Source organism: Copidosoma floridanum, unplaced genomic scaffold (assembly GCF_036245765.1).
Source record: "Copidosoma floridanum isolate Cflo_tuat_1 unplaced genomic scaffold, Cflo_Japanese_pri ptg000006l, whole genome shotgun sequence".
Taxonomy (NCBI): domain Eukaryota; kingdom Metazoa; phylum Arthropoda; class Insecta; order Hymenoptera; family Encyrtidae; genus Copidosoma; species Copidosoma floridanum.
Genome location: NW_028321883.1, coordinates 24,917,418 through 24,934,424, shown reverse-complemented (window position 1 = coordinate 24,934,424; position 17,007 = coordinate 24,917,418). Strand labels below are relative to the sequence as shown.

The window sequence follows — 17,007 nt, the reverse complement described above, 5'->3', positions numbered from 1 at the left end:
TATTATACATTATGGAGATGAATATCCATTCTGCGTCCAATTAAAGTAATTCATGAATAATTACATCGTGAAATGAACGCCTCGTGCAAATTTTTTCGAGTATATTAATTTAATTTCACCCGCTGCTGTAAATATGGGTCGAATGTACAAAAATTCGTGTACACAACGACCAAAGTTTTTATTACATCAGTCAGTTTTGTGATTACTTCGGTTACGTGTTAATTTTCCTACCACACTTTTCACGCGTTGTATAGCCCCACGCAATATGTACAAATACTTACAGAAAATCACTCCACGACTACACTTGATTGGCACCTATACACCTAAATCAAAATCCACTGTTTTTTTTTTTTCATCAATCTACAAGCTCGACTAAACAATGTCAGAAAAGAAGAAACTTTGCTCACCGTGTCCATATACCGTAAACGACCTGTAAAAAATTACGTCAATTCCAGCATTATAAAAAAAAAAAAAAAACAGTGAGCTTACAAAGCCAGTCACGTAACATTTTTGTATACGTTTCTACGCGTATGTAGAACTTGTACCGTATCCTCCCCTCGTGCACATAGTCTGATTGTCAAATAATTAACGTTGGCCTCGCACTTTCCACCCCTGCACCTACAATATATATTTAATTAGGTCCATACTCTGTCCACACTACACGTGCACGATTTATGTCGTTATGTATTAAATATATATATGTACATCTGCCGCGTATCACGTGAGAATGAGCCGCACCGTAGCGGCGCAAAAAAGAACGACTATAGGCAACGAGGCCCCGTAGTTCCGATGGTGGGTGTACTCGATCAGCAGCGCCCGAGCGAACTGGGCGAGTTTTTTGAGCGACGCGCGTATCCGCAAACAGACGAGCGACGCGTCGACCGAGTCGGCGAACCGAGGAAATATTATGAAACGCGGGACCCGAGGTCAGTTGTGGCTTTTGAGCATCTTGAGGGGGTCGCGGGTGTACCGAGCAAACACCTCCTTCTTGAACACCTCGAAGTGCTTGCGGTTGAGGCTGTTTTGGCGCTCGCGCCACGCCGGCCGGCTCTTCCGGGTCTGCAGGCCCCAGTGGACCGTGAAAGTCGGCGAGAGCACCTTGAACTTGTAACCCGCGACGTACATCTCGTAAACCTGAAAACATTTACACATCTTTCAACTCACCTTGTCTCTTCTTACAATGCACCACATCGCTGCGAGGCAGCTTAATTCATACAAGCATCCGTATATTATACGTACAATATGGCATATATATACGTATATTGCACACATGCCGCCTCGTTGGCGAAACGCCGCGCGCAAATTGAGATATGCCCGGAGCAACGGGGAATGCGGGGCCATTGTGTATGACTATTCCGGTGCGCGCCCGTATATATATACACCTAGATATACCTTTTGAGAATGCCGGTTCTGCTGCTGTTCCACGGGCGTTATGCGCGCTCCCCTCGGTTGGTCGTATACTCTCAGCGCGCAAGAATTACCCCCCTCCCCGTGTACGCGCTCCTTCTCATTATTATGCATTGTTTCCCCGAATTCACACGTTCCTCCATCCCCGTGGTAAATGCTTCCCCTCGTTTCACGCCTCGAGTCTATTTTCGCTCGTCCAATTGTCCCCATTAGCGCTTTGTACGGCTACATACACGTGTGTTCCGTTCAACACTCCAACCCTATATGTTTTTTTTTTTTTTGTTTTTTGTTTTTTTTATCCATTTGGTAAAATTAGGTACATAGCCATCATTCGTACCTGGGTGTTTCTCGTGTACCCGTAGCCCATGAATCGCTCGTCGTGCGGCGGCGCCACGTCCCTCGCCACGTAAAACGGCTCGTAGAGGAACTCAAAGTTGGTCACCTCGTGGCTGACGTACGCCCTCCCGGTGCGCACGTTCTCGTGGCTCGCATGGCCCGGACCGACATCGAGCATCCACCTACAGACCCCGTGGCCCAACCAACGAATTATTCGCCTGTTGCGCAACACCACGTGTACACATTGCTTACCTGGTGAAATTGGTGGCAAACTGGTTGTGGATGAAGACCTTTTGGTGAAATGGCCTGGCGAGTCCTTTGCGCGCCAACCTGGCGAGCTCCGTCTTGTTCTGGGGGAAGCGAACGCGCGCGTCCAGCTCGTAGGTAGGCACGACGTAGGCGCACCTCTCGCACCGCGACTGCTCCGGCTGGGCCAAAAAGTCCTCGAGTTGCCGGCTGAGGTTGGTGCTCGGCACAATGTCGACGTCCGTCAGGAACACGTACTCGCTCTGGCAGTTCTTGCGCGCCAAGTTGCGCATGTGGTTCTGGGGGTAGGGGTTGCGCGAGCGCCAGCTCAACTGCTCGGCCGACAATCGGCGCACGAGCTCGGCGAGCGTGCCCTCGGGCCTCCGGCAATCGAGGCTGTCCTGGGGCCCCTGACGTTGTTCCCCACTGCCGCGCAAAAGAAGGGGCCGTCCACGGGGCACGGCGAGCGAGAAGTTGACGCGTTGGCGGATGGGCTCGTAGCATCGGCGCAGGTAGGCGAGGTAACGCTGGAGGAGGTCAAACTCCTCGTCCCCGGCGGCGTAGAGGGCGACGCTCAGGGGCCCGGTCCATTGGTGGACGACCTGGACGAGGGAGCCGAGCTTCTCGAGGGAGCTCTGGGTGGCCAGGCAGACGCGCGCCCTCGACGACAGCTCGGCGAATTGGGTGCCCACGAGGGCCGCGTCGAACGCTTGGAGCAATCGACGCGAGTCCCACCGCCCGAGCCGCACGTCGAGCTTTTGCAGCAGCTGCTCTCCCCCGTAGGTGTCCCCCTCGTCCTCCTCCCCCTCTTGGCCGGTGGCGTCCGTGTTCGTGGTGTCCTCGGGGCATGGCTGTTTGGCGACGGGGCGGCCGATGGCAGCTGGGGTGCGGTCCTCGGGAGCCGAGGCCACGAGGAACCGGTAGCGGCCGCAGCTCTCCGATTGGAGGAGCAGGAAGGTCAGCAGCATGTTCGTCAGCCCGAGGACGATCACGCTGACGAGGCTGAGGTTCCAGGGTCGGCAACCCAACTGAAACACATGCGCCTTTTATGTTTTACACCCCTCGCCTGACTCTCTCCTGGTGCGCAGTTTCTCGTGCATCGACCATTGCACGCGAGTACGGGGCAATAAAACCTACCGCAGAGTAGAAACACCCCTTGCGGTGAAAAAAAAGTATTTACACGACTCGTTCACACATTTATGACGCTGTAATATACATTTTTACCGTGTTCTGGAGCGTATAATTTATGATTATAGGTGATGGTTATAGGTGATGGTAAATGCAATAGTGATTTTATTCAATCATATCTTGCTTGTGTCAACGATGTGCTTGGCAAGGCTTTGCTTGTTTTCACTCGTCATCTTGTTACTCGAAAAGCAACCCTGTATAATCAACCGCGGGAAAGAAGGAGCATAAACCTCGGGGGCTTAGCCACCGCGAGAGCTTAATTGAGGCGACAATAAGCCGATGTGTACACGTATACATATATATATAGGTCCTCTCCGGCCTGGAGACTCATCAGGCGAACAATAGAGCCCCGGCAGCGTTTGTACGCGGCGCTCATATCTTGCGTGTGTACATATATATATATATATATATATATATATATATATATATATATATATATATGTGTGTGTGTATACCCGCTTCGTGGAAGAGAGGAAAGGGGGGCAGAGACGGAGGCTGTATCTCGTTTGAGGCGGCACATCAACGAATCCGATAAAATGCGAGCTTTCTGTTTTCCCTCTGTTTTCAAGAGGCAGAGATGGAAGTAAAAAAAAGAAAGAAAGAATGAAAAGCCTTGACCGACTTTTATAGAAAATGGATATCGGATGCGCGTTGCAAAAGCAGCAGCAACAACGGCTCCAAAAGAGAAAAGTGTGTATATACATATATATATGTATATATATGTATAGGTGGGGTGTAGGTGCTCGGCTCGTTTTTTTGTCCCCCACTGCGCGGCTCTCTCATATTCCATTAAACAAATCTCTTTGAAATACGTCGCTTGCTCGCTGATGCGCGATATGCGCCCAAGTCCGATCGACAACCTTTTATACACGTGCGCATACGATACACCCCCTCCGTGCATGGATGGATCCAGCTTTTTTTTTTTTTTTTCGCGTTATACTTTGTGTATTTGCAGACGCTGGCGTACACAAGTGGATACGTATGACGGGTATCTCCAACTTTGCACCGAGTCGCTCGAGCACGATAAATAATAATGACAATAAGAGGCTCTCGATGCGACTTGTAACGTCATTTGGCCGATCGAACGAAAGCATCGAGCTGAAAGCTCCGGGAGAGCTTTTTTTTTATTTTGCCGTACCCGTGCAATAGCAGACAAAGATGACACGAGAGACAAGATGGATCATCCGCGTTATAATGTATTACGGAGGAGGCACAAGAGGGTGCCCTCCGCGTGCAACCGCTGACTCGGCTCGGATCGATCACACGTGCTTCCGACAATTTGTCTGAGCATCGCGGCCGTGCGTGACTTGCTCGTGGCTCCTTGCAATGCATTGTAACCCGTCCACGTGCATAGCGACATTAAATTTAGTTACGTTACACCGGCTGATGGGTCTAAATGTGGGGAGACGTAATGGATGGGTGTCAGAGACGCTGGCAAGTTTTTGTTGCTGGAAGACGAGAATAGGATTGCGTTGTCGATACGTCGCACACGTGTGTTACATATTGAAATGGGGGATGAGTATAATCTGGGGAGATTTAATTAGCTATACTATTCGCGGAGTATCACCCAAATAGACATCAGCGGGTGAAAATGTCGGCGTGTATTTTAACAATATCGATCGCGTGCAGAGCACAAAGGTATATTAATATACCTATCTGTGACTTGGGGCACGGGTGCTTTTTCAATTTTATTGCTTAGTATTTTATGCCCTGTAAAAACAAATATACAAATACTATTTATAAAAACAATGATCGTGGGGAATATTACAATTTTTTTAAAAAGAAAGTCAATTTGTTTGAAAATGTAATTGTACGTTTGATTCATGAAAAACTTTACGATGAATTTTAATATACAAAATGGGCTGCATGCAAATTTTTTTCAATATTGCACTGTGAAAAGTGACGAATGAAAAAGTTATTTCAACGTGAAGAATTTACTTTATTTAGAAAGAAAAATAAATAAATGAATAAATAATGTATAGGACAATTGTGCCCAAGTCTCCAACGTACTGATTTGTTACTATAATCGATTTATTAAATGCACATTTCCTCACTTATTGATTCAAACGTCAATTTCTTGAGTTGACCGACGTGCTCTATTATTTTTTAATTAGACGGCACGAAAAATCATCTTTACATTACACATAAAGCAAGTGTAAAATTACACGACGTCTGACGAAAAAAAAAAAAAAAAAAAAAAAAACTCACGAATGCGTAGGTAATTCCAAATCTAATAATTCACCTGTAATCAGCCATAAAACTCCCCCACAAATTTTTAAAGATATTCCCGCTCCTGCAGCCCGGAGTTAAAATTAAAACTGATCGATAGGTATTCGAGCCGACTATTCAAAGACTCGCGCGCGAGTTAAAATTTCTGAACATAAAAAGCCTCGAGCTCACCTTCGAGGACGTTTATAATTAAAACTTGAAAAGACGAAGGGGACGGTGAAAAAAAAGCGTCACATTCAAACGCTTCCCTCTGAACGTTTTCCAGCTTTGACAAGTTTTTTTTTTTCTTCTTCTTTCAGCTCCAATCGGATGGGACAACAACAAAAAACGACTAATCGCTGTGCACATAGTGGAGGGGGGGGAGGGTGCTATTCGTCGGTGCATCATGTAGACGCCAGTAAGAAATGAGAGCTGGAAACGAAATTCAAGCCGAAGAAAGAACGACGAGCTGATTGCAATGTGCGATGGCTGAGGCGACTTGCTCTCGAAAAATCTCGCACGGAAGCAACTAGTTGCCCAGATGGTTCGAGCGATCACATATATATATTTGGAAAAAATAATAACGAAACATGGTAGCGTTGCACAAAAATTAAAAAAAAATACCAGAGAGAGAGAGAGATAAAAGGGTCGGCTGAAACAAAAGAGGGGGATGAGGAACGGCAGAACGAGAAACAGAGTGATGGGAAGGGATCGCCTGCTCTGGGAATTGGCGAAATTAAAGTAAAAGTGAACGGCACGCAGCAGCGACGAAGGGAGAAAAAAAAGTATACATCATTTTCTTGTTTTTAATTTATAGACAACTGCCACGCTCGGCAACATCAGCAGCGACGGCGCGTAATTAGACCCTGGCAATGTGTACACACACTTATACACGTATAGGCAAATAAGGCGCCAGCTCCGAGTCATGGTTCCACGGGGAAAAAAGGCTCAGCTCGTCATCGCCTTTCCACGCCTCGGCTAAACCAAAAATAACGAAGCACCGCGCTCTAGGGGGTGTATACAGAGAGACGCGCGTATTCACACGGTTTATATAGAGTCGCGAGAAAAAGATAGAATCCCCGTCTATATACGCTTTTCCAACGAAGAGCCGAAAAAGGTCGAGATTTGCGAAAATGCCCATTTAAGTCGCCGTTGGTGGGTGCGCCTCGAAAAAAAAAAAGGAAGGGGGTGGGGTGGGTAATGGGGATGGAGGGGCCGCTGGATTCGTTTACTATCGCAGCGAGCATCTCTCGCTCAATGGAGTATTCAGCAGCTTCGGAGTTGCTGGTTGTTGTAATAGTAGCGGCAGGTATGTATATGGTACAATACGGCACCGCGTATAGAGCTCGGGGCTTGATAAAAAAAAGAAAAAGTGAAAAGAAGAGGAGGGGGGGAGGGAGAAAGGAGCGCCCAGCTTGGCCGAGCCAAGATAGCGATGCGGAGTAGATGGATGGAGCGCCAGATAGAGCTTCCAAAGTAGAGTAGTGCTCGCAGCCTAAGGGTTACCACATACCGGGGAAAACGAGCGGCTGCCAAAGGAGGGAGGATCCTTAATCACTCGACACGCGCGCGAAAAATGCGCCACACGTACACACGCGCGCGCGCGCTCTCACTGCTTGAGAATTGTTCGGTGTAGGCTTTTTCAGCGCGAATAAAAATGTATAAGCCACCTATCCTTGGTCCTCGCTGCTCCTTTCAATTTATTTTCCGTCCTTTGGGGCCGTGACTCCCCGGTATAGACGACTCTGAATGCCATTCGTTAAGAAGAGACTACTATGGCGCGGTACACACGAGCGCGTCCTAGGACGCAATTTCCAGGGCCCGGCTTTTCCCGGCTGAAAGCCCCGCGAATTTCAAGGGAACCGGGGGCAGCACCTCGCGATCTTATTTCCTCGCTACTCATTGCCCCCCGCCCTTGTAGCGGCTCGCGATATATGACGTACCTACCGTCCGACTGAAAGGACTTTTTCGCTCGGTGCGGAGCGCGACGGCACAAAGAACACCGTATATATACAGGGATGGAAAATAAAAATGTACCTTCGCCGATATGTGCGGTGTGCGCTCGGAGCGAAACTTGATTTCACGGCGGTGACAGTTGGACAAAAAAAAAAGTGTATGTTTAAGCAGGGTGGGGGAGAGAGGAAAGAGGGACCGTGGCAGAGCGTCAAAGCAATTCGCGGCGGTGGTAAATGACACGTGGAGGCAACAGAGGCGAGTATGGGAATACCTAACCAGGTTTGCCTCTCGTTAGCGAGGTTTGCCGACGACTCGCTCGTTCTTTTATTCCTTCCCCCACTTGCTCTTTACCCTTATTTTTTGCGTCCCTTTTTTTTTTCTAGGCCCGAGCTCCTACAACTTTTCGCTCGCTACTCTAATTGCCCATCTTCATTTTTTTCATTGGAACTCCCAACGTTTTAGTTTTTTTTAATTTTTCCACTTGTCATTCCGACTCTTGCGAACAAAAAGTTGCATCTACGATCGTTTAAACAATTTTGCCGACCGTTTGGTTGCCCCATTTTTTTTTTTGTCTTCCACAAGCAGGGCTTTATCTATTTTTACTCGGGTTATATAGTGTATGCGATACACGCGCAACGTCGTTCTAGTTGGGTATTTTTGCGAAACGAATTTTTAACCCAACGTACTACACGTACAAAGATTTTAACTTTGAGTGCCCTCATTTGTGCGATCGTACGCGAAGTGAGCACTTTGCACGGACGCCAAAAGTTAAACTCTACTGCTCGTTGTGGATCAAAAAGTATTCATTAAGTTTCAATATACGAAAATAAGCTTGCAAAAAAAAACTGTCCTTGTGTAATCAGTGAAAAACGCGTCAATGGTGCTGAAAACAAAGGCATACGTTTATTGCAAAAAAATTAAAAAATCAATACCCCCCAGAAATAGGGTGACTACACTCGAGCGAGCCAAACTCGTTTCCTCGTAGTTACGAGAGTGCCCCTGTGCTCAGCGAAGCTCAAAATAACTCGGTAAACCACAAAGCAAACTACGTCGTCCAGCTGAAAGGTATATTTTATATATATATATACATATATAGTGGACACAACGCGGGATCAAGAGTTATCCTGGAGGGCGAGTAAGGATACATCGGCACATCAGGGGTGCGAAAGTGGGGGATCACCAGAAGTGAATCATCGTGCGCCAACGAATTTCTGACCCTACGTGTATACAGCTCTCCGACACTTCAAAGCCGTTATATTCGCGCTTCCTCGTACGTATGTATAGCTCCGGCGTCGAAGCGGAACGGCCGCTCTCGTTAACGAACCCGCGTCGAGGAAACCAACTCTCTACGATGGCCACACGGTGTATACCCTCTCCCCACCCCTGCGCCTAGGTGAATATAATATCCCTTGTTATGCACATTTACTCGCGAAAGTGATTATTCCGTTCTCCGCGTGCCCTTCTCCCAAAGTAGTTACTATAGACGCACGACTCTCTCTCTCTCTCTCCCCCTTTGTGCAATTATTCGAGCCGAATCTCCCCCCCCCCCGCGTCATTTCAAAAGCACTTTTCGTTCCTAATCTCCTCGCTACGCTCGCTCTTTCATGCACGTACGTGTATGCCTATGTATATGTAGCCCGCGACGCGGCGTAGTTTAGGGGTTTCCGAACAAGTTGAACTTTTCGCATCCGAAAAGCAGCTAAGCCGCGGGGACCGACTGTTACGACCTCGTTTCGCGGGTAATTAGCAAAGAAGAGAGAGAGAGAGAGGGAGAAAATACATTATCAAGAATTCACGGGTAGGAGAGATGGATGGAGAAACGAGTCACTTTGATCTTCGCGGTAGTCAGATTTGAGAAGTCGCAAAGTTCCCCCGAACAAAGCGCCCCGAGAGTAGCGAGGTGGCGTGGGGGGGGCAAAAGCGGACGAGCGAGCGAGTAAATAAGCCAGAAACGACGAGCAACGGCGCATTGTTTGCGCGACAGTCGGAGGTAAAGCCCGAACGCAGTGACGGAGGACGAACCGCAAGAAGTTGCAGTCACCCTCGAAGGTACACGTATACTCGGGGGAAAACATTATACAGTTGCACCATGCGAGCGCGTGGGTATGGCCGTTGGTTTCGAAAACTAGCGCGCAAAGCCGAGCAACACCGTGGGCGCCACCAAGCGGAGGGAGACGGAGCGACGTGCCGAGGATTGTACTACCACTATAAACGCTACATCATGTATCCGTCCACCGGCTGCCGTAACGTCGACTGTACTACTGATGGTGCGACCATATCTCTGATGGACACGAGTAGTACGAGGCAACGGTGTGCTACGGGTTCTTTGCTGCTATACTTAAAATGTATGGTGTGGAGTTTACACGGTACAACGCTTACCTGGACCATTGGTGAGTACTGCTGGTGAAGGGTTGGTCGACGATACCGTGGCTGCTGGCAGCAGACGAGACGTGCTCGCTCGAGGGGCTGACTCCTAGAGATTCGTACTACTGATGTTCCTGGTGGTCCAAAAGGTGGTGGTCCTCGCGGTCACCGGGGGGTCGTCGTTGCGGGAGGGGCGCCAGACCGGAGCTGGAGCGTCGCGAGCGCCATGTTGCCGAGGTGGCGCGGCTGGGATGCGCGTGGCGGTGCCGGCTATACACCACCGACGCCGACGATCGATCGCCGCTATGCTCCCTTTCTCGTGGCTCCTCTCCCGCGCGCGCACCAACACCTCCCCCCCCCCCTACTCATCCACCCACAAGCGCGATGTTGCTCGTGTTGCGCTATTTGCCCGACCCGCTCCGTTTCTTCTTCTTCCTTGGCACTGCCTTTTTGCCGCTCCTCTGAAGATCCAACTGTATCTTATACCTATATATATATATATATGTACACATAAGTTGCAACGCGCACCGGTGATGGTGGCGCGATAAATAATCGAGTAGCAGCTCCTTCCTTTGCCCCTTTCTCTAGCCACCCGCACTCTTGTTTTGTAATTAAACGATTGGTCTTTCTTTCGCGTAAATCAACGACTACCCCCCCCCCACCCCACCCCCTTTTTTCTCTATCCTCGTTCCAACTTCCCAAGTATCGCTTCCTATTTTAACACACGCCTGCCAGCGCGTCTGACTATTGCGCGACTTTACTACTGGCTGGCGGTCGAGGTTTTTAACAGCGGATTTCGCACCGCGCGAGCCGATTATCCCCCGTTTCTTTGTTTGCGCCACTCGTACGCAACAACTTTTGTTTTTTTTTGTTTTTTTTCGTTTGTTTGGACACCTGAGACTTGCGGGTTATTTCCAGCTAGGTAAATCACCGGCGGTGCAGCTGCTTCGCCGCGTCCCCGGAAACGAGTCGACGATTGAACGTTGAACACTCAGCTCCGGCAAAGTCTCTTGCAATTTGATTTGTTTGAAGCACTCGGGCATTGGAAGAAGAAGAAAAATACAAAAATAAAAAAAACACGTACCCGCTGAATGTAATTTCGATTAAACTGAGTTCTTCTCTTTTCTTTTTTTTACTCTCGGGGAAATAAAATTCTGCTTCACGGCGCATTTAAAATACGTTCGCGAGAAGAGTTGATTTTCGAAAAATCAAATGACGTGGTAACTTTTACTCTGGCTCAACATAACGAACGTCGACTCTCGGGAGTTTTTTTTTTTTTTTTTTCAACTCATCGCAACCTGCCGTTAAATGTACAAAATAAAATATAATATATACACGCGTGTCGATTATACTTTTTCGCTTCTGCATTTTACACGAAACGCTCACCCCAACTCAAAACTTTGGAATGGCTTTTGAAACCTTTCAATGGAAAACCCCCTTTCCACGGGCCACCTCAAGATTCGGAAACATCTAGAGTTGCCAACCGAGCATTCCTTATACCAATACCTTTTATGTATACGTACACATATACATATGTTTTTTTTTTACGGTAAAAACTGAAAGAAAAAAAAAAAAAAAAAAAAAAAACAGCTCTAGAGCCAATCCAGGGTGCATTGAAAACTTTTTTAAAACTCGAAGAAACCTGCGAGAAGGCTATATACACGCACACACACACAGAAGGCCAAGGAGCAGCGAAGAGTGGCGCTCGCGGATCTCCGGAGCTGTCCCTCTTCCGCAGCTTTTCCCTGGCCAACGAAGACGACTTGCACCCGATAGCGCTGCCTCTGTGGATTCGATTTTCTCGTCGACATGGCTGTCACGGGGACGGAGAGAGAGTGATGGATGACGCCGACTCTTGGAGGGGGGGGGGGTGATACGATTTTCTCCGCAGTATCTCGATCCGCTCGAGAAAACAAGTGAAACGTCAAAGTCCCGATCTCCATCCCTTTCCCATAGTAGCTCCTCGAAGGGTCTCGGGAAGACACGGCGATTCCACGCGTGTGTCGCGCGAAAGGAGACGAGTCAAGGCAGAAAAGATCCCAGGGAGGTGACCTGTGATCGGAATGACTCTCCCCTCCCCCTTTTTTTTTTTTTTACTACTACCGTTTGTAGGCAGTCGCGTTTCCCGGGAAATCTTTGAGTCGAAAAAAAAAAAAAAAAAAAAAAAAAATGATGCATAGGTCTCCGGGCGCGAAAGCGAATGCGGGTATACCCATACAATGTATATATACACACAGGGGCAGAGGCGAGGCAACCCGAGTGGAAACCGAACGAGCTTTCACCGACAAACTCTCCGGTAGGAAGGTGCCCTGTATATATACCTGTGGAGCTAAAGGAAAAAAAAAAAAAAAAAAACAACCCACCTCCTCCTCGGCGTCTCCTTCCATCGGTACGTGGCTGTTGGGGCGTCTCGGGTTTCGAAACTCTCATCCTTGCCCCCACCCACCCTACTGTTCTTTGGCCTGCACCTTTGAGGAGAGACGACGAGCGAAAGTACCGAGGCTGCTTACGGTCCTTGATTTCCGCAAGGGCGGAGCTGGGCTCGACGTATTTTCTTGCATGGGTACGCGATGGGTCCACCACCACCCCAGCGACGAAGCACAAAGGAATCAGTTGCTTCCGCTCGCACGTCTGGAAGATGGCAAACTCCCGACGGATAAAAAGAAATGGCACAGACTCGAGGAAGACACCCACACGTACGATCGGAGGGCCGCGTCAAAGCAATCGAAGAAATAAGAATAACGAATGAGGGGTGGGGGGGGGTTCGTTTCGCTACTTAAAAATCTGCGAGGAAAAGGTGAGAGCCAGCGGCGGGGGGGTGGAGGAAGCTTGATAGAGACCGGAGCGAGACAAAGGCCGAATCTAAATGCAATTTGGCCGGCAGAGGGAGGAAATAAGTCCACGGGGGGGGGAGGAGGGAGGGAGGGAGCCACGTGAGCCGCGTGCGAGCCAAGGCAACCACGTAGTGCCATTTCGGCGTCTCTGTCTGTCTGTCGGTCGGTTGGTTAGTAGCTGAAGATGCATGCACCGGCGACGGCGGTCTCTGTGGTCGGGTGGCTTGCTCGCCTACCACCACCGCTATACTCTATCTCTCCCACTCGCTTTGTGCTCGCATAATTGAATTTACGTTCGGGGTATATACATTGGGGATAGTGCAGGTGCCGCTGACGCGCGCGCTCCTCTCGTTTCTTCTGGTGCCGAGTACATAACCTACCCCATCCCTCTTTTCTCTCCTATCTAATCATCTATCCACCCCCCCCCCCCCCCCACTGTATACCTTGGCCGCACTTTTTGTCCCCGTTGTCGGTGGCTGCAACTTTCTTTGTGTGGCGCGATGCCGCTGATGCTTACTTTTTTCGATTCGTCGATGCACTTAATATATATATATGTATATACCCTCCCTGCAGTGTGTTATCTACTTTTGACTTTACAGTCAACGCCGTCTTTGTGAATCACCCGAACGATTACTTTGACCCAAAAGAAGAACTTTACATTGGAATTTGTCGCCCATCCCGGTTTAAAAGTTTTTTCTCTGATGCAGCGGGAAATTGCTTGCACAACAAGAAAACAAAAGTATACGGACAATTTGAATCTCATCTTTGTTTTTTCAACTTTCGTTCTCTTACTGTTACTCAACAAAATACGTGATTTCGAGAAATTTAATATTTTGTTGTTTGAAAACTTGAACCTTCGTTGTTTTCTTTGTTAGATCGTCTGTCGCTAGTCGAGTTTTTTTTTTTTTTGTGAAAACTGACTGCGTCCCCGTACAATTAATTTTAATGCTGGAAAAATATCAAAGGAACAATTTTTTTCCTACCTGAATACCCTCGTTAAATGCTGTAAAGTTAAAAGGCTCTCCACAGGATAGTGTGCTAAAGGGTTGGAAGAGTGGAACACACAAAGCTAAGTGACGTGATATTTAATTAATACCATAGAATAGAGATGGTAAAAAAAGGGTCTCTTGACAAACTTGGAGGGTAAGCAAAAAATTTTAAAGCTTTAGCGAGGTTTTTTTTTTAATTTTTAATAAATAACAACATTTTTAAATAAGCTTCATGACTTGATAAAAAAGCTAAATGGCGTGATATTTAATTAATACCATAATATAGAAATGGTAGAAAAAAAGATCTCTTGACAAACTTTGAGAGTAGGCAAAAAAATTTTAAGCTTCAGCAGGATTAAGTTTTTCAAATGTTTTTAGTTAATAACAACATTTTTAAATGTGTTTTTCTTCATCAAACTCCAAGGTAAAAATGAAATTTCCCAATGTCACCAGAGAAGGACTATTTATCAAAGCTTTTGGAGCTCATCAGGTTTAAAGTGTTTGCAAAATTGTCAAGAAAATTCTGCGAAAAGTCAAAAACGACTATGCAATCTTTGCTTGTCGTTACTTCACGGATAATTTCCTTTAAGATTTAAACTGATAAAGCTACTTGAAAACTTTGCTTCCATAATATTTATCAACATTAATTAAGCTTTCCATTTATAAATCATCAACACTCGAAAATACTTCTAAGAACGTGATCGACAACTTGCGTTACAGTGACGGTTACAAAAAATGCGAAAAAATTCCAGTTACGTAATTACAAAGCAACACTTTAATTAAAAAGACAAGCTCAAATAATTCAGGTATAAAACTAAAAAACATTGAAAACCAGAGCGCCCCAAGCTCTTCGATACACCCACGAATTGGGTGTACTCTAATTGATGTGCGAAAGCTGGTTTAAAATACTTTTTTTTTTTCCTTAAATTCTCAAAATTTTCCACGCTCGTTTATTTATAACATTAATGCAATCTGCTTCGACTCTCTTACAGAAATGAATCGAAAAGTGTCAAAAACGACCCGACTCGAAAATAAAGTCAGCGTAAACTCGATTCATCCACTTACTCGCGGTTGGGAGCAACTGTTGTTATTTTCGTTTTTGCACCAGGTTTAAAAATTAACCGAAAAGGAAAAAAAAAAAAGAGACACGGATCCACGGCAGGTGAGTTTATTTCGAGGCGTGCATGTGCAACCAGGAAAATCTTGAAGCTCCGGAAAAATAAAATTACACACCAGCAGCAACGCGAAGAAGCCGCGCTCTCTCTCTCTCGAGATGAAGCAGTGCAGGGGTAGTTAGACAGGTAGGTAGGTAGCCTCTCTGCCGCGCGAAAACTAATTATTTTGCAGCTGCGGCTCTCCCCCTCGACCCAACATTCGTTTTGCAAAGGGTGTATGTATATGTATACATATAGCGTGTGAGGAGTGTGTTTTTTTGCGGTCTGCTGCTCGGGCCTAATTAGCACGTGACTGGTTGTCGTTGTTGGCGCACACCTACCCACATTTTTACCCCGGAGCCCGACACGTAACGCACCCCGTGCACCTCGACGGCGAGGAGAGACAAAAATAAGGCGCGAAACTCACCCAGTTTTCCAAGCAGCTGTGTTCTTTCCCTCCTCGCTTTGACAGAAATATATATATATTACGACAAGCTCCCCCTCCCCCCTTCTTTCCTTCTCCACTCGGTCGAAGAGTCGTTAAATAAAAGCTTGGCCGAATTAACGAGATTTACAAGCACCTGTACTCCGCGTGCGAAGCCTCGTAGGAAACACTCGAGAGGATCCGTATGAAAATTAAAGACGGGCATTGCAGAGCGCAAAAGGATACGAAGGAGCTTGCACTGCAGTCAAAGAATAATCGCAGCAGCAGAGAGGCAGCCTCGGCTCGTGGGATCAAATGTACATAATGCCGGTGTGTAATTATCGTTAATTATGCGCCGCTCGGGTCTGCCGTGTAGTCGGTCGGTGTCAGCATCTTACTCGCGAGATCAAAGGCTGCAGCCTCTACCGGGCTGTTATTCAATCGTATTTACCGGCGAAATAACTTAATTCGCCTACCCCCGCGTTAATCGCATTGTGCATTAAATGTCACAATGGATGGATGGGGCACCGGAGGAGCTTCATTTTTTTTTCTCCCAGAGACAGCTTCTTTCTTCTGTTTCATTCGATTAGCAAGTGACATTTAAAATCCGAGACAAAACCAACGCTTCGTGCCCCAATTGTCCGATGAATCTCGCGACTTGTTACTCGTGTGATTCAATGCAGTTGGGGATTTATTTTTCCCAAACAGAATGGCAGTGGAATTGAAGGGGGGGAAAAAAAAAATAGGAATACTTTGGCCATCATCGGTGTATCCAATACCGAAATTCCATCGAACGTTCGATTGTTAAATTCCTTTCATCAGCAACCCTTTCGAGTTGTATCATTTCGTTACGAGCAATGGCATTATCCTTGTCGCACACTCGCGCGCATACCCGAAATTCATTACAATTTGACGTCCGTTTCGGAACGAAACGCGCTATCTATCTATGTCTGTCTCCCTGCTCGTATCGAACAATAATGTCACGGTCAAGTTTCGCGCGGGCTTTCAATTACATACAGCCTCTGTTATGAAAAGCTGCGAGTGTGTGTGGGTCGAGAGCCGTACGTGTATATATTATATACAAAGCCCGAGAGCCGAAATAATAAATCAATGAATCGAGTCAAATCCCCGGCGCACTTTCGTAATTGCCAATTAAGTGCGCGGACACGCGAATTCGATCGACTTTATATATGAAAACCAAGCCGCGCCCGCGGCATTGTGTGTGGGTTATATCACACGCAAATTTTCAGCTGCTGTGGCAAGAGCGATTCTACAATTTTTTTTTTTTTTTTTTGTTTCCCTCCCTCTCTTTTAATCAACGATTCAATTACTTTTTTTTTCCGAAGCAAAAACACGGATTGTTTTGATCCATAGCTTTGTCGTGCACCTGATGTTGTTTTTGAACGCTGGTATAGTTATCGTTTTTCCCTTTTTCTTCCAATTTCCATAGACCCGATACATGTTAATCCTCCAATGTATGACAATATATATTCCAGAGGTGCTCGACGCGCGATATCCAAGCGAGCCAATAATTGGTCGTTCCGAGACGTCAAGAGAATCTTGGAGGAGCGAGCGACAGGCCGTGCGGAATTTTTACCAAAATGCAACTAGAGTGTGCATGGCGCTGGAAGTATGAAAAAAAGAAATAGAGTCACCGACACTATGTACGCGTATACACAAATATACATGGACACGTGTGTCACGGGGAGTCGCGGGTACACAAGTCACGCGAGCAAAATTGCCTGTACATGTATAAGACGCGAAATGGAAAGGTTCCGACGGGCGTCCCCAGCGAGCCGTCCTCCTCCGGTTCTTGGCTCCGTTGAGTGGCAGTCGCCGATAGAAACTCCCTCTCTCTCTAGCCTCGGCGATCCCCCCCGAGGAGGAGCGAAAAGGAGTGT

The 17,007-nt window shown here is 47.2% G+C and overlaps 1 protein-coding gene across 1 annotated transcript; it reads right to left on the bottom strand.

Annotated features, from left to right (window-relative positions):
* Window positions 1–698: 698 nt before the first annotated feature.
* On the bottom strand, window positions 699–9,943 carry LOC106640832 (beta-1,4-glucuronyltransferase 1). The gene is made up of 4 exons (XM_014354993.2): window positions 9,721–9,943; window positions 1,996–3,017; window positions 1,745–1,925; window positions 699–1,134 (listed from the first exon to the last, which is right to left on the bottom strand). The coding sequence occupies exons 1-4, from the start codon at window positions 9,727–9,729 to the stop codon at window positions 928–930; spliced, it is 1,419 nt and encodes a 472-aa protein (XP_014210479.2). The 5' UTR covers window positions 9,730–9,943; the 3' UTR covers window positions 699–927.
* Window positions 9,944–17,007: the final 7,064 nt, after the last annotated feature.